Source organism: Lissotriton vulgaris, chromosome 3_1, assembly GCF_964263255.1.
Source record: "Lissotriton vulgaris chromosome 3_1, aLisVul1.2, whole genome shotgun sequence".
NCBI classification, from domain to species: domain Eukaryota; kingdom Metazoa; phylum Chordata; class Amphibia; order Caudata; family Salamandridae; genus Lissotriton; species Lissotriton vulgaris.
In genome coordinates, this window is record NC_141689.1 from 2,106,369,596 (window position 1) to 2,106,389,874 (window position 20,279).

Genomic DNA, 20,279 nt, shown 5'->3' on the forward strand with positions numbered 1-20,279 from the left:
AGCTTTTCGCCTCTGCCAGTGCTGGCATCCGTGCTTTGAATACGGCTTGCATGTTTGCATGCGCATCCTCTACCCTTTGGTACTTGGTCGAGGTTCTTCTACCTTCAATTCCAGAAGGCCCGTTGGTTGAATTATTCCGCCTTCTGCATGATGGAAGGGGAATAGCGCAATTTTCCCTCCGCTCTTCTCTTGACGCCACTGACTCAGTGGGACGAGCTGTTGCTCAGTCTGTGCCTTTGCGTCGCCATGCTTGGCTGCGTGTCAGTCGTTTCCTGGGCAATGTTAGAAATGCTCTTAGGGATCTGCCTATCAATAGTGTGGACCTTTTTGATAGCCACGCAGATTCAGCGGTCTCCCGCCTCATGTAAGGGCTACCCTGATTCTTGCGGCACGCCCCTTTTTGCCTTATGAATATTCTTTTACTCTGCGTAGGCTATGTTGCCTTGTTGGTTCATACATATCCCGGTTCTCTGCGTACCACCCGGATAGTGTAGGCGGTGGTTCCACCATCTCAGTATTCTTTACGTGTAGCCCGACGGCTGATTCTGCCTTTCCTTTCAGTCCTCTGAATGTGTGCTTTGCCCAAGAGGACTCCCCTTGCAGGGGTTGACACTTACCCTATGTAGGGTATTTCCAGGCTATTCGTTGGCTGCCTTAGCCTTGGTACACTCCTATGGAGTTTTTCGCAACAATCTTGCTGTGCGCCTCTTTTTCTGCTGTTCTGCGATCCTAACGTTAGCATCGCTCTATGGCACTTTCGGTGCAATTGGCTCTAGCTGTCCTCGCTTTGCGCCAGGATACAACCACTGTAAGGCACACTTCTTGGTGTGGGCGTCACCTGGAAATACACCCTGGTATAATTGCTATCATAGGGGGTTTGCGTTTTTTCTTTCACTGCTGAGGTGCTGGTTCTCCCCTCCCCCTTTCGGGGTTTAGGTAACAGTTTTTCGTACTTTAGCCCTTACTGGGTTTGTCTTTAAAGGTGGTGGCTTCACCCTCTACCTCTCTACTGTTTATTGCCTTGTGCCTCTTTTTCTGGGCACTTTCCCAACAGGAGTTTTTTACACATTCCCCGCTGTTTTCCGCACGGTTGTTTTCAACACTCCTGCTTGGGTTCCTGCTGTCACCACTCTCAAGGAGAGTGTTCTCTTTAGGAGACTCTCTTTTTGGACCCCTGAAACATTCAGTTGATCCTGCATGTTTCCGGCTGTCGTGTCTAGCTCCGTCTCCTCCTCTGTCTTACGGGGGCCGTTGCTCCTTCCGGGCGAGGGGCGGTCTGGCTTACTGGTCTGAACATTATTCTGTCCACTTCTGCTTTCTCATTACTGCTGGTACTTTTCCCTAGTCTTCTTGTGTGACGCTTCATTTTTGGACCCATTTCTTTTGCCTCTATATCTACTCTGTGCTGTTACACAGTAAAAATCGTGCTGTCCACGTTTCTTCATTCGGTGTCCATGGTCATTAACCCGGTCTGCTCGCCTACGAGCTCTTAAGCGAGTGTCCTGCCAGCCTGGTGCTCTTGGCCTGGTGACCCTTTTTTGGCCGGTTGCCTGCTTATTTTGGCGTATCTCGCATCGGGGCTGCTCAGCTAACCCTACTGAACAGTTCTTGTTATACTTCGTGTGGTTTGCCCATCTGCACGGTATGCTTCTGTTTCGTCCAGTCTTCCACTTGGCTATCATTTTTACAGTATTCCTGTTTTGGGTGCTTCTTGTGGTTGCCGTCAGCCTTTTCACATGCCTGGTAACGGAGTGACTCTCCAAAGGCATGTCTTCTATTTTTAGTACTACTTGCAATTCCTGATAATGGATCGGCATCTTGCCAATACTGTCCCACGTATTTGGCTGATACAGGATTCCACTGTGCTTTTTTCCACCTTTGTACATACTGGACCAGTATGTCTTGACTCGGGCATGCCAGTTTTATTTACGGTCAGCACGACGGATCCTGCGGATACATCAGACCCTGGGTTCAGTTTCACTTCTTACAAGGTCATGAACTATCCCTTTCACACCCAACATATCTAACATATGTTTTCTTTCTCTCACCCGGTGTATATACAAGAGTTTTTGTGCTGTCCTTTGACGGCTTGTGGTGCCTTTGCCTCCCAATGTTTTTTGCTCTTTCTGAACTTCATGGTCTGGTGTGGCTGCGCTAACTTGCAGTCCCTGTGAGAAGTTGGCCTGATATATGATGTTCACTAGTTCTAGTGACCACCTTGTATCAGTCCAAACAACCCTTATGGTGATTGGTTGTAAGTCAACCTTATAGACCAGCTATCCTAGTGGTAGCGTGGACAAAGCAGTCGTAGGCTAAACTCTTTTGGCATGTGAAGCCAGCTGTATTACCATATGTAACCCCCTTGAACACCAAGTGAAAGGACACCACACAGGATATATATTCAAAATATATATGTATTTATTACTACAAATAGTCCCTTGAACTCTTTATGAGCACAGAACCAAACACGTTAAAACAACTCAATAGATAAGTATACAAAAGTGGCACAAATATGGATAGGCCCGGGTGGCCCCTAAAACCATATACTAAAGAAGTGGTATAAGTACCACGAGTCGAAAGGAAGTAAGGCCTAGGGCCTTGGGAATCGCTGGGGCTATGCTGGACTAACTCAAGTTAGGAACTAGGAGGCCCACGGGATCTGGTTTGCAGTGCGCAAAGTTAGAAACAGTTCACATTGAAATCAATGGATGCGTAAAAGTGTTAAAGGTGAAGGTAGGAAGTCTTCCGGTCAGTCTAGGACTTAACCCTTAGGAATCTGGACACTAGGAGTGTTAAACTACTCGGGGGCACCGGAGTGCCAGCGTTACCTCACCCACAGGAAGCGGGTGCAGTGGAGCCAAAGTGTGTCGGGATTCTGCAGGAGTCCAGATGGAGCCTTGGAGTGTTGATTCTGCAGGCGACCTGATGTGAATAGTTCCGGTGGATCTGAAGAGGTGAAGACCTAAAAGCAGAGGGGACAATGTTCACAGTCACTAGCCAGTGACCGGCGTGGAACCAGGAAGGAACCAGGCGTTGTCGGGTGCCAACAGGTGATGTCGTGAAGCTTGTCTCTTCAGCAGCGTGGACTAGGCGACGATGACGACGACCAGGAGTCACTCGCGAGCTGTCCCACGTAAGCTCTAGTTGATAGCGGAGTCGGCTTCTTGATTGGAGCAAACAGTCCTTGGCTAATGCAAGCCACGCGGGAAACAGAGAAGGCTTCTCACTCTAACCATCAAGGTCAGAGGGGTTGCTGCTTTTGGGAGCAGACGAGCGGTGGAAAGTTGTCGTTTGGTCGCCAAAACGGCCACTAGCCAACGGACTAGTAACCGGATAGGCGCGTCGAGTGGATCAAAGCAAAAGGGCCCCACGCAGATCTCGTGAGAGCTGGAGGGCTGGTCCTTGGTGCAAATGTATCTCGGTGGTGGGGCTTCTCAAGACCCCAGGCACAGCGATGAGGGTGCCTCAGGGGCTGCGCAGTCAGCTTCTCGTGGACTTTTCAGGAGTTTCGGTCCCACATCTCAGGTCGCCTCCACTCGTCTCAGCTTAGCAGGGACTGTGGATCGGGCTGTTAGATGTCTGGGAATCTGGTTCTTGTCAGGCTCTGGGCTCCGGCTCCGGCGGGAGGCGGCGGGAAAGCAGTCGTTGATCGCTGGATGGTGCCTGTGTTCACAGGGTGGCCACTCCTTGGCCACAAGGAAGATTCTTCAGTCTTCTGAGCAGCAGAACGTCGAAGGTCCAGAGTTTCTTCTTCTTGTAATCGAATTTCAGGGTAATCTGCCGTCTTGGGGCTCAGCTCCTACTTTTAAACCAATTATAGGGGCTGGACTACCTACTAGGTCCCTCCTATGGGTGGGACCAGGAAGGGGGGTGGTTACACCCCCTTTCCTTTGTCCAGTTTCGCGCCAGAGCTGGGGCTGGAGTGCCCCAGCACCAGTTTGAACTGGCCTATGCACGGGGAGGTCAGACTTGTCTGTGGTGGCAGTATCCATTTTGTGATGCTGAGGCTCGTGTCCCTCTAGAAGGGTGGAATGCTCCCCGTCTGACCCCCCCCCCTCCCCCCCCCCCCCCCCGTCGCCAGAATTGGCGAGGGGGTAGTATTCCAATTCGTATGACACCTTACTCGACATGTTTTGATAATGTCAAACCAGAGTTAGCATTTAACCGCGAGGTTCATAATGCACTTAAGAGTATATGGTATGACGCTATCAGGAAACAGCTAACGGACATGGTTCCGAAAGCTGCAGACAGGCTCAGCCATGCTAGAGCACCATCTCACACATAACCAAGCACTCTGCCTTCAGGATTGATAAGGCCTGCCATAGGAGTGACTTATAGGTTACTGTGTGTCCTTGTATGTGTTAGATATAGAGATACTATACCTAAAGCAAAGGGTGATTACACCACCTTGCCCCAGCTGAGTGATCAGCAAGTTGTGTCAAATAGTAAGGCCAGGCCAGGGGTGGCACAATACGTGCTGCAGCCCCTGGTAGGCCTTGGATGCACCTATGCCCTGGGTACCTAGAGTACACTGTACAGGGGCTCACAAGGTGATCCATGTTCCAATTGGTAAGGCACCTAAAGTTCCTTGGCATAAATTTAGTGAGAGAACAGCAGGCTGTGGGTCTGATTGGCAGGCCCACAGCCGCATTAAGTCATAAACCAGTGAAGCAAAAAGCAGAAATTTGGGGTGACCCTAGGATAGCAGACCCTACTCTCCTACAGTCCCCACCGTGGGTTGTCACCTTGTTGACTGCTACGTTGCCTCAGCAACTTATTGGGGTTCAGTCGCTGACCTGCCCTCCCCTATAGGTATGGCTTTGGTATCTATACTAAGTTAAGGAATCTGCGGCTAGACGTCTCTATCAGGTGAACAAGTTACTTACTTTCGGTAACTATGTATCTGGTTGAGACATAGTCTAGCAGCAGATTCCTTAACGCCTGCCCGTCGTCCCCGTTCTACGAGGGCCTTTTTAGGTTGGGTTTTCTACACTCTCCTCCCTCCGGGTGGCTTGACCCTTCTGCAGGGTGACGTTTTCACTTCACTCCTACACAGAATGCTTCATTCTGCTTTCATTGCTCTATTCCGCCCATTCTCGTGATTAGACGGTATGCTCATGTGTTGTGTATCCTTTACAAACCTACGCTCTAAGTTGTACAGTGTTGGATCTATTCATGTTTTTCCCATCCCCAGCTCTCCCCTTCTCTATCGCCTTGGTGTCTCTTTCCATCACTGTGCTCCATTGGTTTGAAGTGTATTGGCTCTGCCACATTTTATAGGTCTCTAATTGGGGATACAGCGTCTCTTTTTAGTGACATTTTGTGGTCAATTTCCTAGCTCCTTTGGTGCAGACTTGTTGTTCTTCACGGTTATACATTAAGGTTGCAGACTTTCTGTTGTCTGCCGTGATGTTGTTTACATATTAATTTACCTCCAAGGGTGGTTGGCCTTCACTTTTGCGGGGTTGCTTCTCAGAGCGGTGATCTGCTCTTTCCCTTTACTAGTTTGCAACATACAGTGCCTGGCACTTTCCTTTATGGTGCTGTTTTTCACCATTCCATGTCTTTTCATCATTTTCGCACACTGTTCCCATATTCTAAAAGTTTTTTGGTGGTGCCTCCACGTTGTGTCACAGAAAAGTTTCTCTGACGAAAACTGACGTCAGCGCGCCGGGAAGGGCATATATGGTTCAGCTGACGTCACGACTGTGGATGGCGTCAGGGCGGAGCCGTGCGGCGCGGCCCCCGGCGCGCTGAGGTGCTACTGCGGAAAGTTTTCCCGATCCAGTCTGATGCCTGGGAATATTCTAAGTTTAGGATTCTGCGGCTAGATTATGTCTCTACAAGACACATAGTTACCGAAGGTAAGTAACTAGTTCAATTGGTATGCTGGTGTACCTCTGTAAGTCGTTACTATAAAGTACTAAGGAACTTAGGGCATTGGAACACCAGGGTCTCCTTTGGGCTGTGCTGCTGCATGTATTATGCCACCCAAGAGAGCCCATGCAAACTGTGTCTGCGGGTCTGCCTTTGCAGCATGCATGAAATGATGTATGCACTTTTCACTTTAGGTATAAGGTTTTCCTTACATCCCCATCACTGCACTTTAAACTTATAAATCACCTCTTAGGTAGGCCTGACAGCCCACAGGCAGGGTGCAATGTTCTAAGTATGAGGGCGCCCTTGCATGAGCAGACACATCCCAACAAACCCAGGAGTCCATATTCTGCCTTAATGAGTGTGGGAATGCTATTTTAAGGTATGTAGTGGACACTGGCCAACTCGAGATGTCCAGCTACCTAATGACTTCTCCGAACTCGATCATGTTTGGTGTCAAACATGTTGGAATCATGCCACTGCACCGATTCCAGTGCTAGTTGCATGATCCCATGTACATGCCCCCCATGTCTACCTGTGTAGCCTTCCAAGGTCTGCATGGAAGCCAGTGTTGTTGCTGACCACAGACACTGTACTGCCCTTCTGCTGCTTAGTTTAACTCTGGTAGGGGAAGGGCACGCAAAAGATTTCCTGCAGTAATTGGTGTCTTAGGTTAGGGTGGGGGTGCTTCTGGCTTTGAATGGCACATTTGGTGCCCTCCTTGCATAAACCGGTTTTTACCAGTACAGGAGCCCTTGGCTCCCGCTCTTGCACAAAGCTACATAAAGAACAGGGGAGTGACCCCCCACCTGTTGGGTGGGTGTCTCGTTTGGGTACTCATCTCGCATTCTATTTATAAGTATATGGTTTGACCCCCACCACCCCATAGGAGCTCATGTGTTTTATGTGCTGTAATTTCCTGGTTCTAAGTATATTTTATTGTGTATTGTATCTCTGGGTAGGAGATTTATCAAAGTAGTTTTAGTGTTAATGTGTAATAAATACAAGGTATTTTTTTTCTAATGCTGGTGTGCTTCTTTCTTGTGTGTAAGCTTTACTGACTGAGTGGTAATGTACCCGCTTTACACCCCTCCTGAATAAGCCTTTGCTGCTTTCCACAGCTACCCCTTGAGAGCTTTCGTTATCAGGGACCACTTCAACTATCACTAAGGGTTGCCTGGATTCAGTGCAGGGTGCCTCACCAATAGGTGTACACAATATACTGAGCCAGCCTCCTACACTCCACACTCTTCTTGTTCTTGTTCCATGGCATTTTCTCCCATGTTTTTGCACAACTGCAGGTTCGGTTCCGTATGGGGTTGTCTAGGAGTTGTCTGGTGGGATGTTTACTTCCTCGCCCTCCCTTTCCTCTCCCTTTTTTTTTTGCGGACTTAATAGTGTAGTCCATGATCTTTCATGGAATCGGTTTGCAGATCCTCCTATAGGATGGTATTGTTTGGCTATCTATTCTGAGGTAAGGAATTTGCACTTAGACCTCTCTTTCAGGTGAATAAGTTGCTTACCTTCGGTAATGCCTTATCTAGGCGAGAATAGATCTAGCTGCAGATTCCTTACTGACCCACCCACCCTTCCTCTGCGCTCTGTGAACTGATTCTCCTGTTTTTCCAGACCCCTTCTATCCACCCACGTGCCTTTCGTTGGTAAAAAACAAAAAGGAAGACCAGCCAAACAACTATTAATATTTAAGCGTGTTTCAAAAAGGTTTCTTTTTTTGGGCATGGCAGTTTATACGTAGCTCTGTGTTTTAGCGCAGAAAGTAGTTGCAGAAGAAGCTGATGGGCTCTGAGGACGTCACATCCGTTGGACAATCATTACGGAATTGCTTAATGCCCTGTACCGACTCGCAGAGGTACTGCTGTGGGAACATTTCTGGATCCAGTCTGGTTTGTTTTGTTTTATCTGAAAGAGACACGTTAGTGATAGATTCCTTACCTTAGAATATCCCCAGGCGTCAGACTGGATCCGGAAAGTTTTTTCGTCAGCAGTACCCCTGCGCGTCGGTAGATGACGTCAGGGAGACTACTTAGGCACCACCCATGCGTGCTGACGTCAATTCTTTCTTTTTCTGCGCCATTAGGCGCAGATCCGGTTAAAGCATGTTCCCTAGTCACTTTGACTATCATTTTAAGACTTTTTGTCTCCTGTACTTTTGAATCTACTCTTGTGCACTTAGGGATGCCTGGTTTTAAGCCTTGCTGGGCCTGCTGTCGCAATATGTCGGTGGCGGACCCACACGACATCTGTCTCTACTGCCTGGAGTACGACCACGACTCCCGGTCCTGTTTGGACTGTCAGCCCATGGCCCCGAAGGCCTTGAAGGAGCGGCGCCGGAAGCTGCTTGAGGTCCGGCACAGTCGTCTAGGGGCCGCTCCAGAGAACGCTTGCACAGCCACCATCATCGCTCCTCGGGTTCTAATTATTCACCCTCGGATTTGGGTAAGAGAAGACATAAAAAGAAGTCGAAGAAGTGTTGTTGCTCTCCGACGTCCCCTGTCTGTTCCCGGATGCGGACAAGGGGGACAGGGGTCCTGACCATACGGCTCCTTTAGAGCCTGGGAGTCCCGCGGCCTACACGCTTTACCCGGGTCGTCGGCGACTCCCGCATAGGTGCAGGCATTTCTTGCTACCATGGACCCCCTGTTTAGGCCTCGCGGTCCCGCCTGCGCGCCCTCGGGCCCGCGGTCCTGTGTTAGGATCCTGTTGGGCCATCAGCGCCGGCTGCGTCTCCGGCGCCACAGGATCCTGTGCCGCTGGCTTAGGCCACAGCGCCACTAGGTCCTCTGCTGCCTGCTCCGGCGCCCTAGTGGATACCATTGGCCCATGTTCCAAGACAATTTTGTTCCTGGCTGGGATCCACACTGGGACACAGCACCGGTTCAGCCCCGTCCGGCGCCGTTTGTTCCATCCCCAGCCCTGCCGCTGCTGCCTGTACCACATACGGCAGAGGTGGAGGATATCTGTGAGGGGTCCGAGGACCCCCTTGCTTGTCAGTGTGACTGAGCAGGACTGCGCGGACGAGTTAGAGGAGACTGGCGGGCTTGATGTCTCAACTGACCCGGGGTTTGCTTCTCCTCCGCCTGCCATGGAGGAGGGTGCCTCTTACACGGTGGTCCTCGGTCGGGCAGCTGAGGTCCTCAACCTATACCTCTCTACGGTGCTCCAGACGGCGTCCACTTCGTCGGAGCCCCTACTACCAGTTCATGATGCCCCCACGGACGTCTTACTGGGCATTTGGTCTCGACCTGCCATGGGGCCCCTGTGGATAAGAACGTCACCAGGCGTCATTACCTGGCGCCGGGTGACCCTGGCTTTCTGACCACTTATCCTACGCCTGAGAGTCTGGTCATCCAAGCTTTTACGTCCCAAAGTGCCTTTCCCACTGCCCCGCCGGATAAGAACTCTAAGAAGCTGGATCAGTTTGGCAAGCGGTTGTTCTCTTCAGCCAGCTTAGGGCTGCGGTCGGTGAACACTGCATGCCTTCTGGGCCTCTATTCCCACGCAGTGTGGGATTCCGTGGCTGAGGTGTTGCCTTGGTGCCCGGAGGTGGTCCAGACTGTGCTGTCTCAGGCTGTACCTTAGGGTTAAGGCACGTTTACCATGCACTACTACATTGACAGTCAAGTCAGGAGAGACTGCTTATTTGGCAGTTCTGTTCTCTGTGACTTTCTGGTGTAATCTTGTTCACAGACGCACCACCGGGGTTGGTATTGCTAGGGTATCTATTCTAAGATAAGGAATCGATCACTAAAGTGTCTCTTTGAGATGCACAAGTTACTACTTGTGTAACAATATATCTGTAAGAGAGCTTATTTAGTGATTCCTTACCGCCCCTCCCATCCTCCCCGTTCTGCAGATCGATTACTAGGGTTAAGGTCATCCCTTTCAGGGCCCTAGTTTCAGTGCACCAGTGGTCAGTATCTTGCAAGGCTTAGCATTCCTGGAGCGGAAAGTCGTGTACAGAACTGACGCCAGCACGCTTGGGTGGCGCCTAAGTAGTCTCCGTGATGTTATCTCTGTGCATACGACCCCAGCGACGGACGCGGAGCCGCAGGACGCCACCTACTGACGCGCAGGGGTACTGCTAGGCAAAACTTTCCGGATCCAGTCTGACGCCTGGGGCTATTGTAAGGTAAGGAGTCTATCACTAACTAATGTCTCTTACAAATATACAGATATATCGTTACACAAGTAGTAACTTCTGCTTCAAATCCCTGATCTGGTAAGATAACGATGATCATTTACAAGTGGCTGCTGGCACAGATGCGGGAGCGGGCCCAGGGGGTAGTAAAAAGAAAAAACCTCCTTTCGGCTGTCTGTTTTCAATACATCCCCCCTTCCTCGTTGTTGCTCTGCTCCGGCCGAAAGAAGGAAGCACCCAGGCTTTGTGATTGGTCTGAGCACCGTGGTTCTTTGCTCAGCCAGGAGCCGTGTCCGGCATCGGACCAGCGCCGCCTGGCGCCGATGGGTGAGCAAATCACCTACGACCCAGCTCCATCATTTTTCCCTGATTATCTGGAGATGGATGACTAGGAGGACTGGGAGAGGTCTGAGGACTCTTTGGCACTGCAGTGCCAGTTGAGCCAGGACTGGGCAGACAAGCTAGGGGAAGCCAGAGATCTGGACACTTTGCCCGACACTGGATTAGTCTCTCCTCCCTCCGTGGCTACAGAGGAGAGGGGGCTGCTTACAGCGTGGTGTTGACTAGGGCAGCCAAGGCCTTGGCTCTTGAGCTCCCTGTCGCGGCCGTGAGTACTAACCTCCTCACTGAGGTGCTCAAACCGCAGGCATGCTCCTCTGAGCCTCTACTGCCGTTTAACGAGGCCCTCGCTGACGTTCTGCTGGGCACCTGGTCCAAGCCCTCCACAGGCCTTCCTGTGGATTGGAACGTGGCCGGACGCCACCGCCCAACTCCGGGCGACCCTAACTTCCTGTCCATTCACCCCACCCCCGAGAGTCTGTTGAAGGCGGGCTTGCCCGAAACAGTCTCCTCCCACCTCCAGACTACGGCCGACCTTCAGCACTCATAGGGGTTCTCCATCAACGTGCCAGTCACACCTGTGCCCCTCTCAGAAGCTTCTTTTCATCTGAGCTGTTCTGGACTTTAGGGTTTATCCCCCCGAACAGCGTGTTCGAGATATTAAGGCTCTGATTCTGATCTTTCAGCCTTTATCCCGAGTCTCGGTCAGGTTGACGCTGCGGCTCCTGGGGCTGATGACCTCCTGTCCCCTTCTGGTGCATCACGCCAGGTGGCGGATATGGGCTCTGAAGTGGGACCTGAAGTTTCCGTGGGCACAGCATCAGGGCAACCTGTCCTACTACGTTCTGATCTCGGAGGGCACTGCGAGCCAGTTGCAGTGGTGGCTCACGAACCGCGATTGGGTCAGCAGCCATATCAACCTTCTGGAGCTGCGGGCGAGCCGACTTGCACTGAAGGCATTCCTTCCCTCTGTCCGGGGAAGTGTAGTGCAGGTGTTCACGGACAACACCACCGCCATGTGGTACTGCAACAAACAGGGCGGGGTGGGGTCGTGGACCCTCTGTCAGGAGTCACTGCGCCTCTGGACATGGCTGGAACACCAGGGCGCTACCCTGGTGGTTCAACACCTGGCAGGTTCTCGGACAGCCAGGGCGGACGAACTCAAGACACCGGTACATGATGGATCACGAATGGGGTTTGAACTCGGACGTGGCGCAAGGCCTCTTTCAGCAGTGGGGAGAGCCTTGGTTAGATCTATTCGCCACAGAAGAGAACACACAATGTCATCAGTTCTGCACGTTGGAATTTCCAAGGCGGCACTCGCTCGGGGACGCTTTTCGTCGCGAGTGGAGTTGCGGTCTGTTGTACGCCTTTCCTCCTATAAAACTTCTGCCCAGAGTGCTGAAGAAGATCAGGCGCGACCGGGCCCCAGTCATCCTTGTGGCTCCGGACTGGGTGCGAAGGTACTGGTATCCCGAGCTACTCAGTATGTCAGTCGATCCCCCGAATTGTCTGCCTCTTCAGGAGGACCTTCTGTCGCAGCAGCAGGGGACGGTCCTCCACCCGAACCTGTCCAGTCTTTTCCTCCATGCTTGGAGATTGAGCGGCGACAGTTGAGGCCATTTGACTTGCCTCCTGAAGTCTGTAATGTCATTCTGGCAGCCAGGCGTCCCTCCACAAAGTCGGTATACGCCTGCAGGTGGGACAGATTTGTGGCATGGTGCACAGCAAAGGCTGTAGATCCTCTCAATGCCCCTCTTTCTGAGGTTCTCCTCTTCCTTCTTTCTCTTGCCCAGCAGGGCTCTGCACTGGGCACTATCAAGGGCTAGCTTTCTGCCCTTTCAGCTTCTTAAGGCTACCTGATCACCCTTCTTTGTTCAAGTCCCCCATTGTAAACAGATTCTTAAAGGGCATCCCTCATATGTTCCCTCCTGTTCCTTTCGTGATGCCCCAGTGGGACTTGAACCTGGTTCTAACTTAGTTGATGTGCGCTCCCTTTGAGCCCCTTCATAATTGTCCTCTACGTCTTCTTACCCTTAAGACTGCTTTCCTGGTTGCCATCACCTCTGCCAGGAGAGTGAGTGAGCTTCAGGCTCTTTCCTCTAAACCTCCTTTACTTTCTGTCCATCCGGACAAGGTTGTGTTGTGGACAAAACCCTCTTTCCTGCCCAAGGTAGTCACAGCCTTCCACATCGGGCAGTCCATCACCTTGCCCACATTCTTTCCGCCTCCCTCTAAAGAGGAAGAGAGGCTCCACCGTCTGGACCCAAAACGTGCTCTCTCTTACTATCTGGATCGCACACACCAGTTCCGGGTGGATGACCAACTCTTTGTTGGTTACGTGGGCACTAAGAAAGGACGGGCGGTGCACAAGCGGACCATCTCTCGGTGGATTGTGTTGTGCATCCAAGCGTGTTACTCCTTGGCTAAGAAGGAACCTCCTGTTGGACTGAGGGCCCATTCCACTCGGGCCACGGCGACTACTACTGCCCTGGGCCGAGGAGTCCCCTTGCAGGACATTCGTCAGGCAGCTACGTGGGCCTCGCTGCACAGGTTCGCAAGACACTAATGCCTGGACAGCCAAGTCCAGAGGGATGGCTTCTTTGGCCGTTCCGTCCTCCAGGACTTTCTGGTGTGGTTATTGGTTCGCAGACCCACCACCGGGGTTGGTATTGCTGGGGTATCTATTCTAAGGTAAGGAATCTATCACTAACGTGTCTTTCAGATGCACAAGTTACTACTTGTGTAACGATATATCTGTAAGAGACATTAGTTAGTGATAGATTCCTTACCGACCCACCCATCCTCCCCGTTCTGCGAACCGATATCTAGGGTTAAGGTCATCCCCTTTCAGGGCCCTAGTTTCATGGCACCAGTGTTTGTTCTATCATGGCTCTGCGTATCTGGTGCGGAAAAGCGGTGTATAAGAACTGACGTCAGCGCGCGAGGGCGGCGTCCAAATACTACAGCGACGTCATTCCAGCGCTAAAGACGACGGACGCGGAGCCACGGACGACGCCTACCGACGCGCAGGGGTATTGCTACGCAAAAGTTTCCGATCCAGTCTGACGCCTAGGGATATTCTAAGGTAAGGAATCTATCACTAACTAATGTCACTTACAGATATATTGTTACACAAGTAGTAACTTGTGCGTCAGTGTACTGGGCCTCTAAGGGTGGCACAGCCCTTAGGGGCCTTCTTTTGTCACAGGGCCCTAGGTACCTAGGGTACCATTTACCAAGGGCTGACATGTGGCCAGAGATGCCAATTGGGTTTTGGTTTCAATGCAGTTTTTAGCGAAGGAACACAGGCCCTGTGTACCTGATTGGCAGGAGCCTAGGGCACACTCAGTCAAAGCACATCAGCAATTCAGCAAAAAGTGGGGACATACCATGCAAGAAAGATGGCACTTTCTCACACTTAGTAATACCGTAAATAATCAGTTTTAATGGACCATGCTGTAAACAAGTCATCTTAATCCAAGAGTGTGCTCCTGAAAAGAAAAATAAATTGCGAGAATATGGTGCTTGTTAGCTTAGAGTGCACGTTAGGTGTTTTGTCGCTGATTATTAGATTTAAAATGCAAGAATATGAGCACGGATCGGCTGGTGAAATTGAATGGCGACAGAACTTTAAATTATTGATTGCAATTTAAATGTTAGCTTGATGGATTTATTGGGCCTAATTAAATAACTGTTGTTCATTCCCAGTGTGAAGATTTGCTGTATTACGTTCTGTTTACCCATTTCTCACCAGTTAAACCCAGAGGAAGGAAGCTGAATTCTCCTGAAACAGGCCGTGACGGAGTGAAGCAATATAATGACGCTCTGCACTTTGAACATTTTGTTAACTTTGACAAGAAATATGATTTGTTTTGTCTGGTTTAATGCAGTGAAAATTCTGAGCAACTGAAATGCTGGTGTGTAACAAAACTGTGTTTTAAACCTAGGTTCAGTTAAACAATTCTCTGCATACAAGAACACAGTTTTTAACAAGTGATATTTCTCACTGCTTTTTCCTTAGCTAAACAATGAGTCTGCAGTAAGTGAAATACCAGACCACGTTGATGTGCTTCTTCAGTCTCAAGACTCCTTTAGCAGTACCACAACTGAAGATATTCTATCAGTCCATGCTGAAAGCGCAAATCTGGAGGTTTCTCTTCACGACAGCACTAACAGCCAGTTGCCTGAGGTGGGGAGAAATATGGGCTTGTGCATGGCTGATCTGGGCTCCTTCTGAAACTGCATTACAGCTTTTTCTTTGCCTTCAAATTGTTTTACTGTGACATACTTGATGTCATTCAATTTGAATTATTTATAACCTGTGTGGGTAGTTCCTTACTAAAGTCCTAAATGGAAGAATGCTTGGGTATTAATTGCCACACTTTCCACAGGTTACAAATATCATTTGAGTGCTTTAATGAGCTGTGTCGGTGTTGACCTTAATTGGCAGTTCTTTTCTTGGTGTGGTGGACAGAAATCTGCGGCAACTTAATTCACACTTCTTATTACATTTTGCTGTGTTTTGGGATTCTTTTGATCTGGGCTGTGATTTGGTTTAGAACCTCAGGCCAGCTGTGTTAGATGCTGGTTCGACCAGAGCATCGGTATCCATATTCAAAGTAGCACCCAACACTATTGACTGTGTTTTGGAAAGGCCTCCTGAGTGGATACTTAATTGCTTGAATTGCTGACCAACAAAACGTAAGTATCCTTGGTTGATTACGCAGATCTTTTGTATTTTGTTAGCTTGTTCAGAAAACATGTCCTTGTATAGTGTAATTTATAGAACTTTTCATTCAGGTTTTAACAGGCTTCAATCATTTACTGTAGTCAATATGGTAACCCAGCAACATCACAAAATGAAATGATGGACGGAGTGTTGAAACCTTTCGAACAATCACCCCTCCAGTCACAGATCTGAGTTTAATTCATCTGTATTTTGCTCATCACATCACCCAGTTTGGACCCAGCCATATGAAAATCATTCTTGACTCTGCTCCTCATGGGATCAGTCTAGCCTGTTCTGCCAGGCCAGGTCCTCCCTCGACTGGAAACAAGTATCCTGGAACTGGTTTCGGGGAATCATCCATCATCAGCCAGGCTAGCTTGAATTTAGTGGCACAGCGAGCAAGGGACCCACGTCTGGGCATACCCATAGGCATTTAGGGTGCCCATAGCAACATCACAAGATAAAATGGACAGATTGTTGAAACTTTTCAAACACTCACCCCCAGTCACAGATCTGGGATTAATCTATCCGTATTTTGATGACCACAGATATGCCCAGTCATGGGTCTTTGCTCGCTGTGCCACTAGATTCATGCTGCCTGGCTGATGAGGGGTGTTTCTCTGAAACCAGTCTCAGGATGCTTGTTTCCAGTCCAGGGAGGAAATAGCTTGGCAGTTCGGGCTGGACTGTTCCCATGAAGAGCGGGTCAAGACTGATTTGCATTTGGCTGTATTGTGTAGTTCCTATTCCTATTGATCCATAGGATCTGCGCTTTTGTTGGACAACAAACTTTGGGTGAGGTGCCTAGACTGATTCCGGGAGATCCCCTAAGATATGTTGGCCCAAAGACCAGCTGTCTCGCAGTGCCTAATAAGCCCCCTAAACCTTACCAGGGAGTCACTCATGCAGGGATGCTTTTGATTTATATTAGAAAGCACCCTTGTGATGTGCGTATAAATTAGTGATATTATATATATATATATAGATAGCCCCGACGCCTTGTGGCTGAAGCTAGAGCGACATTTATGCATAGTGCATTGAAGGGCCTTGTACATCATGTTTGAGGCATTGTGATAATGTTGTGCAAAGCTAGATGTGTAAAAGTAGTTTCAGAGAAACAAATCCAATATTGTTGTGCACGCAAATATGTTCAAAAGGTCACAGCAGAAATGTTGTTGGGAAAAATAGAACCAAGTAAGAAATGAGACGCTACGCTACATGGGCCTAACCTAGGCACATAACCACTGGGTCCAAACTGGGCTTAGCTTAGTGAGCAAAAGAACAAGGGATTAAACCTATATTTCTTGACGGGGGTGAGTGGTTGAAAAGTTTCAGCACTCCATCCATCATTTTGTTACGTTTGTCAATATAGTCACCTCAGAGTGATTTTTGAAACGGCATGTATTTCCAAACTAGGCTTGAAAGGGCCAGAGACACTGCCACTTTTGTAACCCAATAGCCACCTAGGAAAAACAAAACCCACATTTTAGCCAGTAAGAAAGCACCCTGCACACAACTCCCCCCTCGAGCTCACGATACGTTCGATTTATAGAAAGTGCAATTTTTCTGCATCGTGAAAGACTTCTCAAAAAGCCCGTCTGGGGGCCTGTACATTCTGTAGGAAAAGGCTGTAGGTGGAATACCCCCACATTTATACTGTTTTTCCTCAACGGAAAAGGCAAAGAACTGCAATATCTGTAGGAAATTTTAAGCAAAAACACAATGACCAATAAAGTGGATATCTCAGGTCAATAAGAAGGTAATATCCAGTGGCATGCCAGCTTCTGGGTGTGAATTCTTGCAATGTGGCCTATCTAAGCAGACACTGAAATGTTGTTACAAAGAGGTTAAGGTAGCAAAATTGGGGTGCCATCTAAAGAGTGCCATCAGCCTCTTTGAAACCTCCACACTTCTGTAAGAAAGAAGTAAAATAAGCCAGACTTGCCTTCTAGGGCACATTCTGAGGCACCACCTTTGTCAGTCCTTTTATTTCTCTTTCCTCTACAATAGCTGCCTTTACAAAGCCTTCCTCTACAGCTTAGCTGCCTTTACAAAGCATTCCTCTACAGCTTCATTGGCTCGTCCTATGCAATCATCTGCAGATCTTCCTTTCCTGTCAGCGACTGTACCATCATTGAGGGCTCTGTCAAGGACTGCACCATTCTTTGCAACCCATTCATATAAATGATTTTGTTTTTGGAAAAATTGTGTGTCTGTCGTTGTGCTATGTTCATATACCTCACCTAGCAAGATAACACATCTCCTGCCTCCAAATCATTTGGATACTGAGGATGAATCCCATGACTAGGGCATATGTGATAATGGGGATATGGCTGACTAAGCTGTTCAAATAGGACAAGATCAGGAAAACACCTACCACCAGTAAGATTGCCGCTGTAGGTAATGCTACTAGGAACCTTCTTACCAGGGTACCTCAATGGTACAACTGCCTATGGACTCATCAGTAATCTCCACTGAATGATGTCAGATTACTATGCAAGATTTCCTCCATTAAACCCACAGAGTAAGGTGAGGTTATTGGAAACAAGGCTAGTTCTCAAGAAGATTATCATCATCAAAGCAATTGGGATTATTACATTGCTTCTACCACACCCATGAAGATTCTTCTCCAGATGACATTGCAGAGCTCCATAGATTGAGTGAGAGAGCATATATGTGCATCTGATAGAGACATCTAGCTGCAGATTCCTTAACTTAGAATATCCCCAGACGTTAGACTGGATCCGGCAAACTTTCCGCAGCAGCACCTCTGCGCTCTGGGGGTGGCGCCGCACGGCTCCACCCTGACGTCCACGAACGTGTCATCAGCGAAGTCGTATATGGCCCTCCCGGCTGCGCTGACGTCATTTTTCTTCTTTTCAGCGTCGCAACGTGGATACTGGAAACCCAGTTGTTCCTTGGCCTGTTTTTCGGGTCTTCTCGACGCCTTTGGCGCCCCAGAACAGTGTGCAATGCCTTCGGGCTTTAAGTCATGTGAGACATGTGCGTGTCAGATGTCTGTAACTGACCCGCATGCCGTCTGAATGTGGTGCCTAGGAGTGCATCACGACTCCGAGTGAGATGCCTGTCAGAGAAAGAAACCTAAGTCCTTACGGGTGCTGCGTATGAAATTGTTGGCCGCACACCTCGGCGTCGCCGCTCTCCCTCTCTGGATCAAGCCCATTCCCGAGGTCTTTTCCATGGACGTCATTCGGATGCAGGTAAGGATAAGTAGAAGTCCAGGAGGTCTTCCTCCCAAACGCGTGACGCTGGTGCCCGCTCTTATCGCTTCTTGCCGGGGACGGGCGTCCAGCAGTCGCATCCTCCATACCCTCCCTTTCCAGGTGCCGGAGCGACGCGGGCCCAAATGGAGGCTTATTCCAAAGCACTCCACTCTTACTCTGGGTCACCCCCTCTCCCTGGTGCGACTTCGGGTCCCATGAAGGTGGAAGGCACTCACGTCCAGTCCTCGCCGGCGGATTCCTCATCGGCGCCGACTGTGTGCATTGACTCTGATTCCGTAGTCGACATGACGCCGATGGGACACAGCCTAGAGGGCCCTCCCAGTCGCCCATCTAGCCTGCCCCTACAGTCACTGCATAGCCCTGAGCAGCTTCCTGCGCTGACGTCGGAAGCGGCGCCGGGCTCAACGCCCTGTTCCCCACATGTTGCAGTGGGGTCGACTTCGGATGGCGCCCAGGCCGAGTCCCCTTTGGAGGTTGTCGACGCCCAGACTACTCCAACTCAACATCGGTCGACACCAGTTCCGACGTCCACGCCTCCTCTATTACATGAGGTTGGTGCCCCACCTGACTCCCATACGATGCCTACACCTTCTCTTATGCAGGAGATTGAAGTTCCTCTGGACTACCCAGATCTGAGGTCATATCGGCCCATGTTGCAGGTACTTTGTGTGGCGTGGCATCGGGATCAGCCTCAGGCTCTCCCACTTTTGCTTTCTGGTGGACGGGTTAGTCTCCACACGTCTCCTACCGATGGTTTATTATCACTTCCCCGGATGGCAACTGAGGCTAGTGCTGCCTCTGCAATGGCGATTCACAGGGCGGCAGCTATTCTTAGTTTTCAGCTCCCTGTGGTTTCCCTGCCTACTAACCCCTTGTTAGATCTTCTCTACATGGAGCCAGTTGAGGTGGAGTCTTTGCTGCCCCTTGGGGCATCTTTGTTTGACATCCTGCTGGGCACATGGGCGAGGCCTTCCTCTGGTGACCCTATTGATCGGGCCATAGCTCGTCGACACCGTCCTTGCCCAGATAATCCGCTCTGCCTATCCCTTCACCCTAGAGCTCGGCGCCTAGTTGTTCAGGCGGCTTTTGACTTAGTCTACCTCTGCCTTACCATTGTTACCTCCCACCAGGAAGTCTAGGTGGTTGGATGCCTGAGGCCGCCAGCTTTTCGCCCCTGCCAGTGCTGGCATCCGAGCATTGAATACGGCTTGCGTGTTCGCACACTCATCCTCCACCCTTTTGGACTCGGTTGAGACCCTTCTACCTTCAATTCCAGAATGCCCGCGGATAGAATTGATCTGCCTTCAGTATGATGGCAGGGGAATGGCACAATTTTCCCTTCACTTTTTTCATTCTGTGTAGGCGATGTTGCCTTGTTGGTTTGATTTCAAACATGTCCCGGTTCTCCGCATAGCACCCGGATAGTGTAGGCGGTAGTTCCGCCATCTCAGTATACTTTCCGTATAGCCGGACGGCTGGTTCTGTCTTTCCTTTCAGTCCTCTGAATGTGTGCCTTGCCCAAGAGGACTCCCCTCGCAGGGGTTGAGACTTACCCTATGTGGGGTGTTTGCGGGCTGTGGGGTACTTGACTTAGCCTTGGTACGCTCCTATGGAGTCTTCCTTACTTTCATCCTTCGAGGGGTCAGGCTGTTCTCTTTTTCTGCAGTAAGCACTCGTCTCTTGCACTTCAGTTGCAATTGGCTCCAGTTGTCTGTAGTAATTCTAGGCCTAGGTACCTTGCTGTGCGGCCTTTCCCTTGCCTGCCTTGACAAGGTCCTTATGTTTCCAGCATTGCAGTGCTCTTCTGATCTTAATGGCTGCTTTTCTTTTGCCGGTCTCAGTCTCTCGGCATCCTTGTTCCCTTAATCTCAGGCGCTGTACTTTCACGGCTGATGCTCTGTACTTGCTTTGCAAGGGATAAATGCCG

The 20,279-nt window shown here is 49.9% G+C and overlaps 1 protein-coding gene across 11 annotated transcripts in view; it reads left to right on the forward strand.

The window, feature by feature from the left end:
- FRYL (FRY like transcription coactivator) overlaps nucleotides 1–20,279 on the forward strand; it is a 2,483,143-nt gene that overhangs the window by 2,224,368 nt on the left and 238,496 nt on the right. For all 11 annotated transcript variants that reach the window (XM_086962669.1, XM_086962670.1, XM_086962671.1 and 8 more), the window contains one exon: nucleotides 14,400–14,567. In XM_086962669.1, the coding sequence (XP_086818795.1) occupies nucleotides 14,400–14,567 (168 nt within the window). The remainder of the gene's footprint in view (nucleotides 1–14,399; nucleotides 14,568–20,279) is intronic.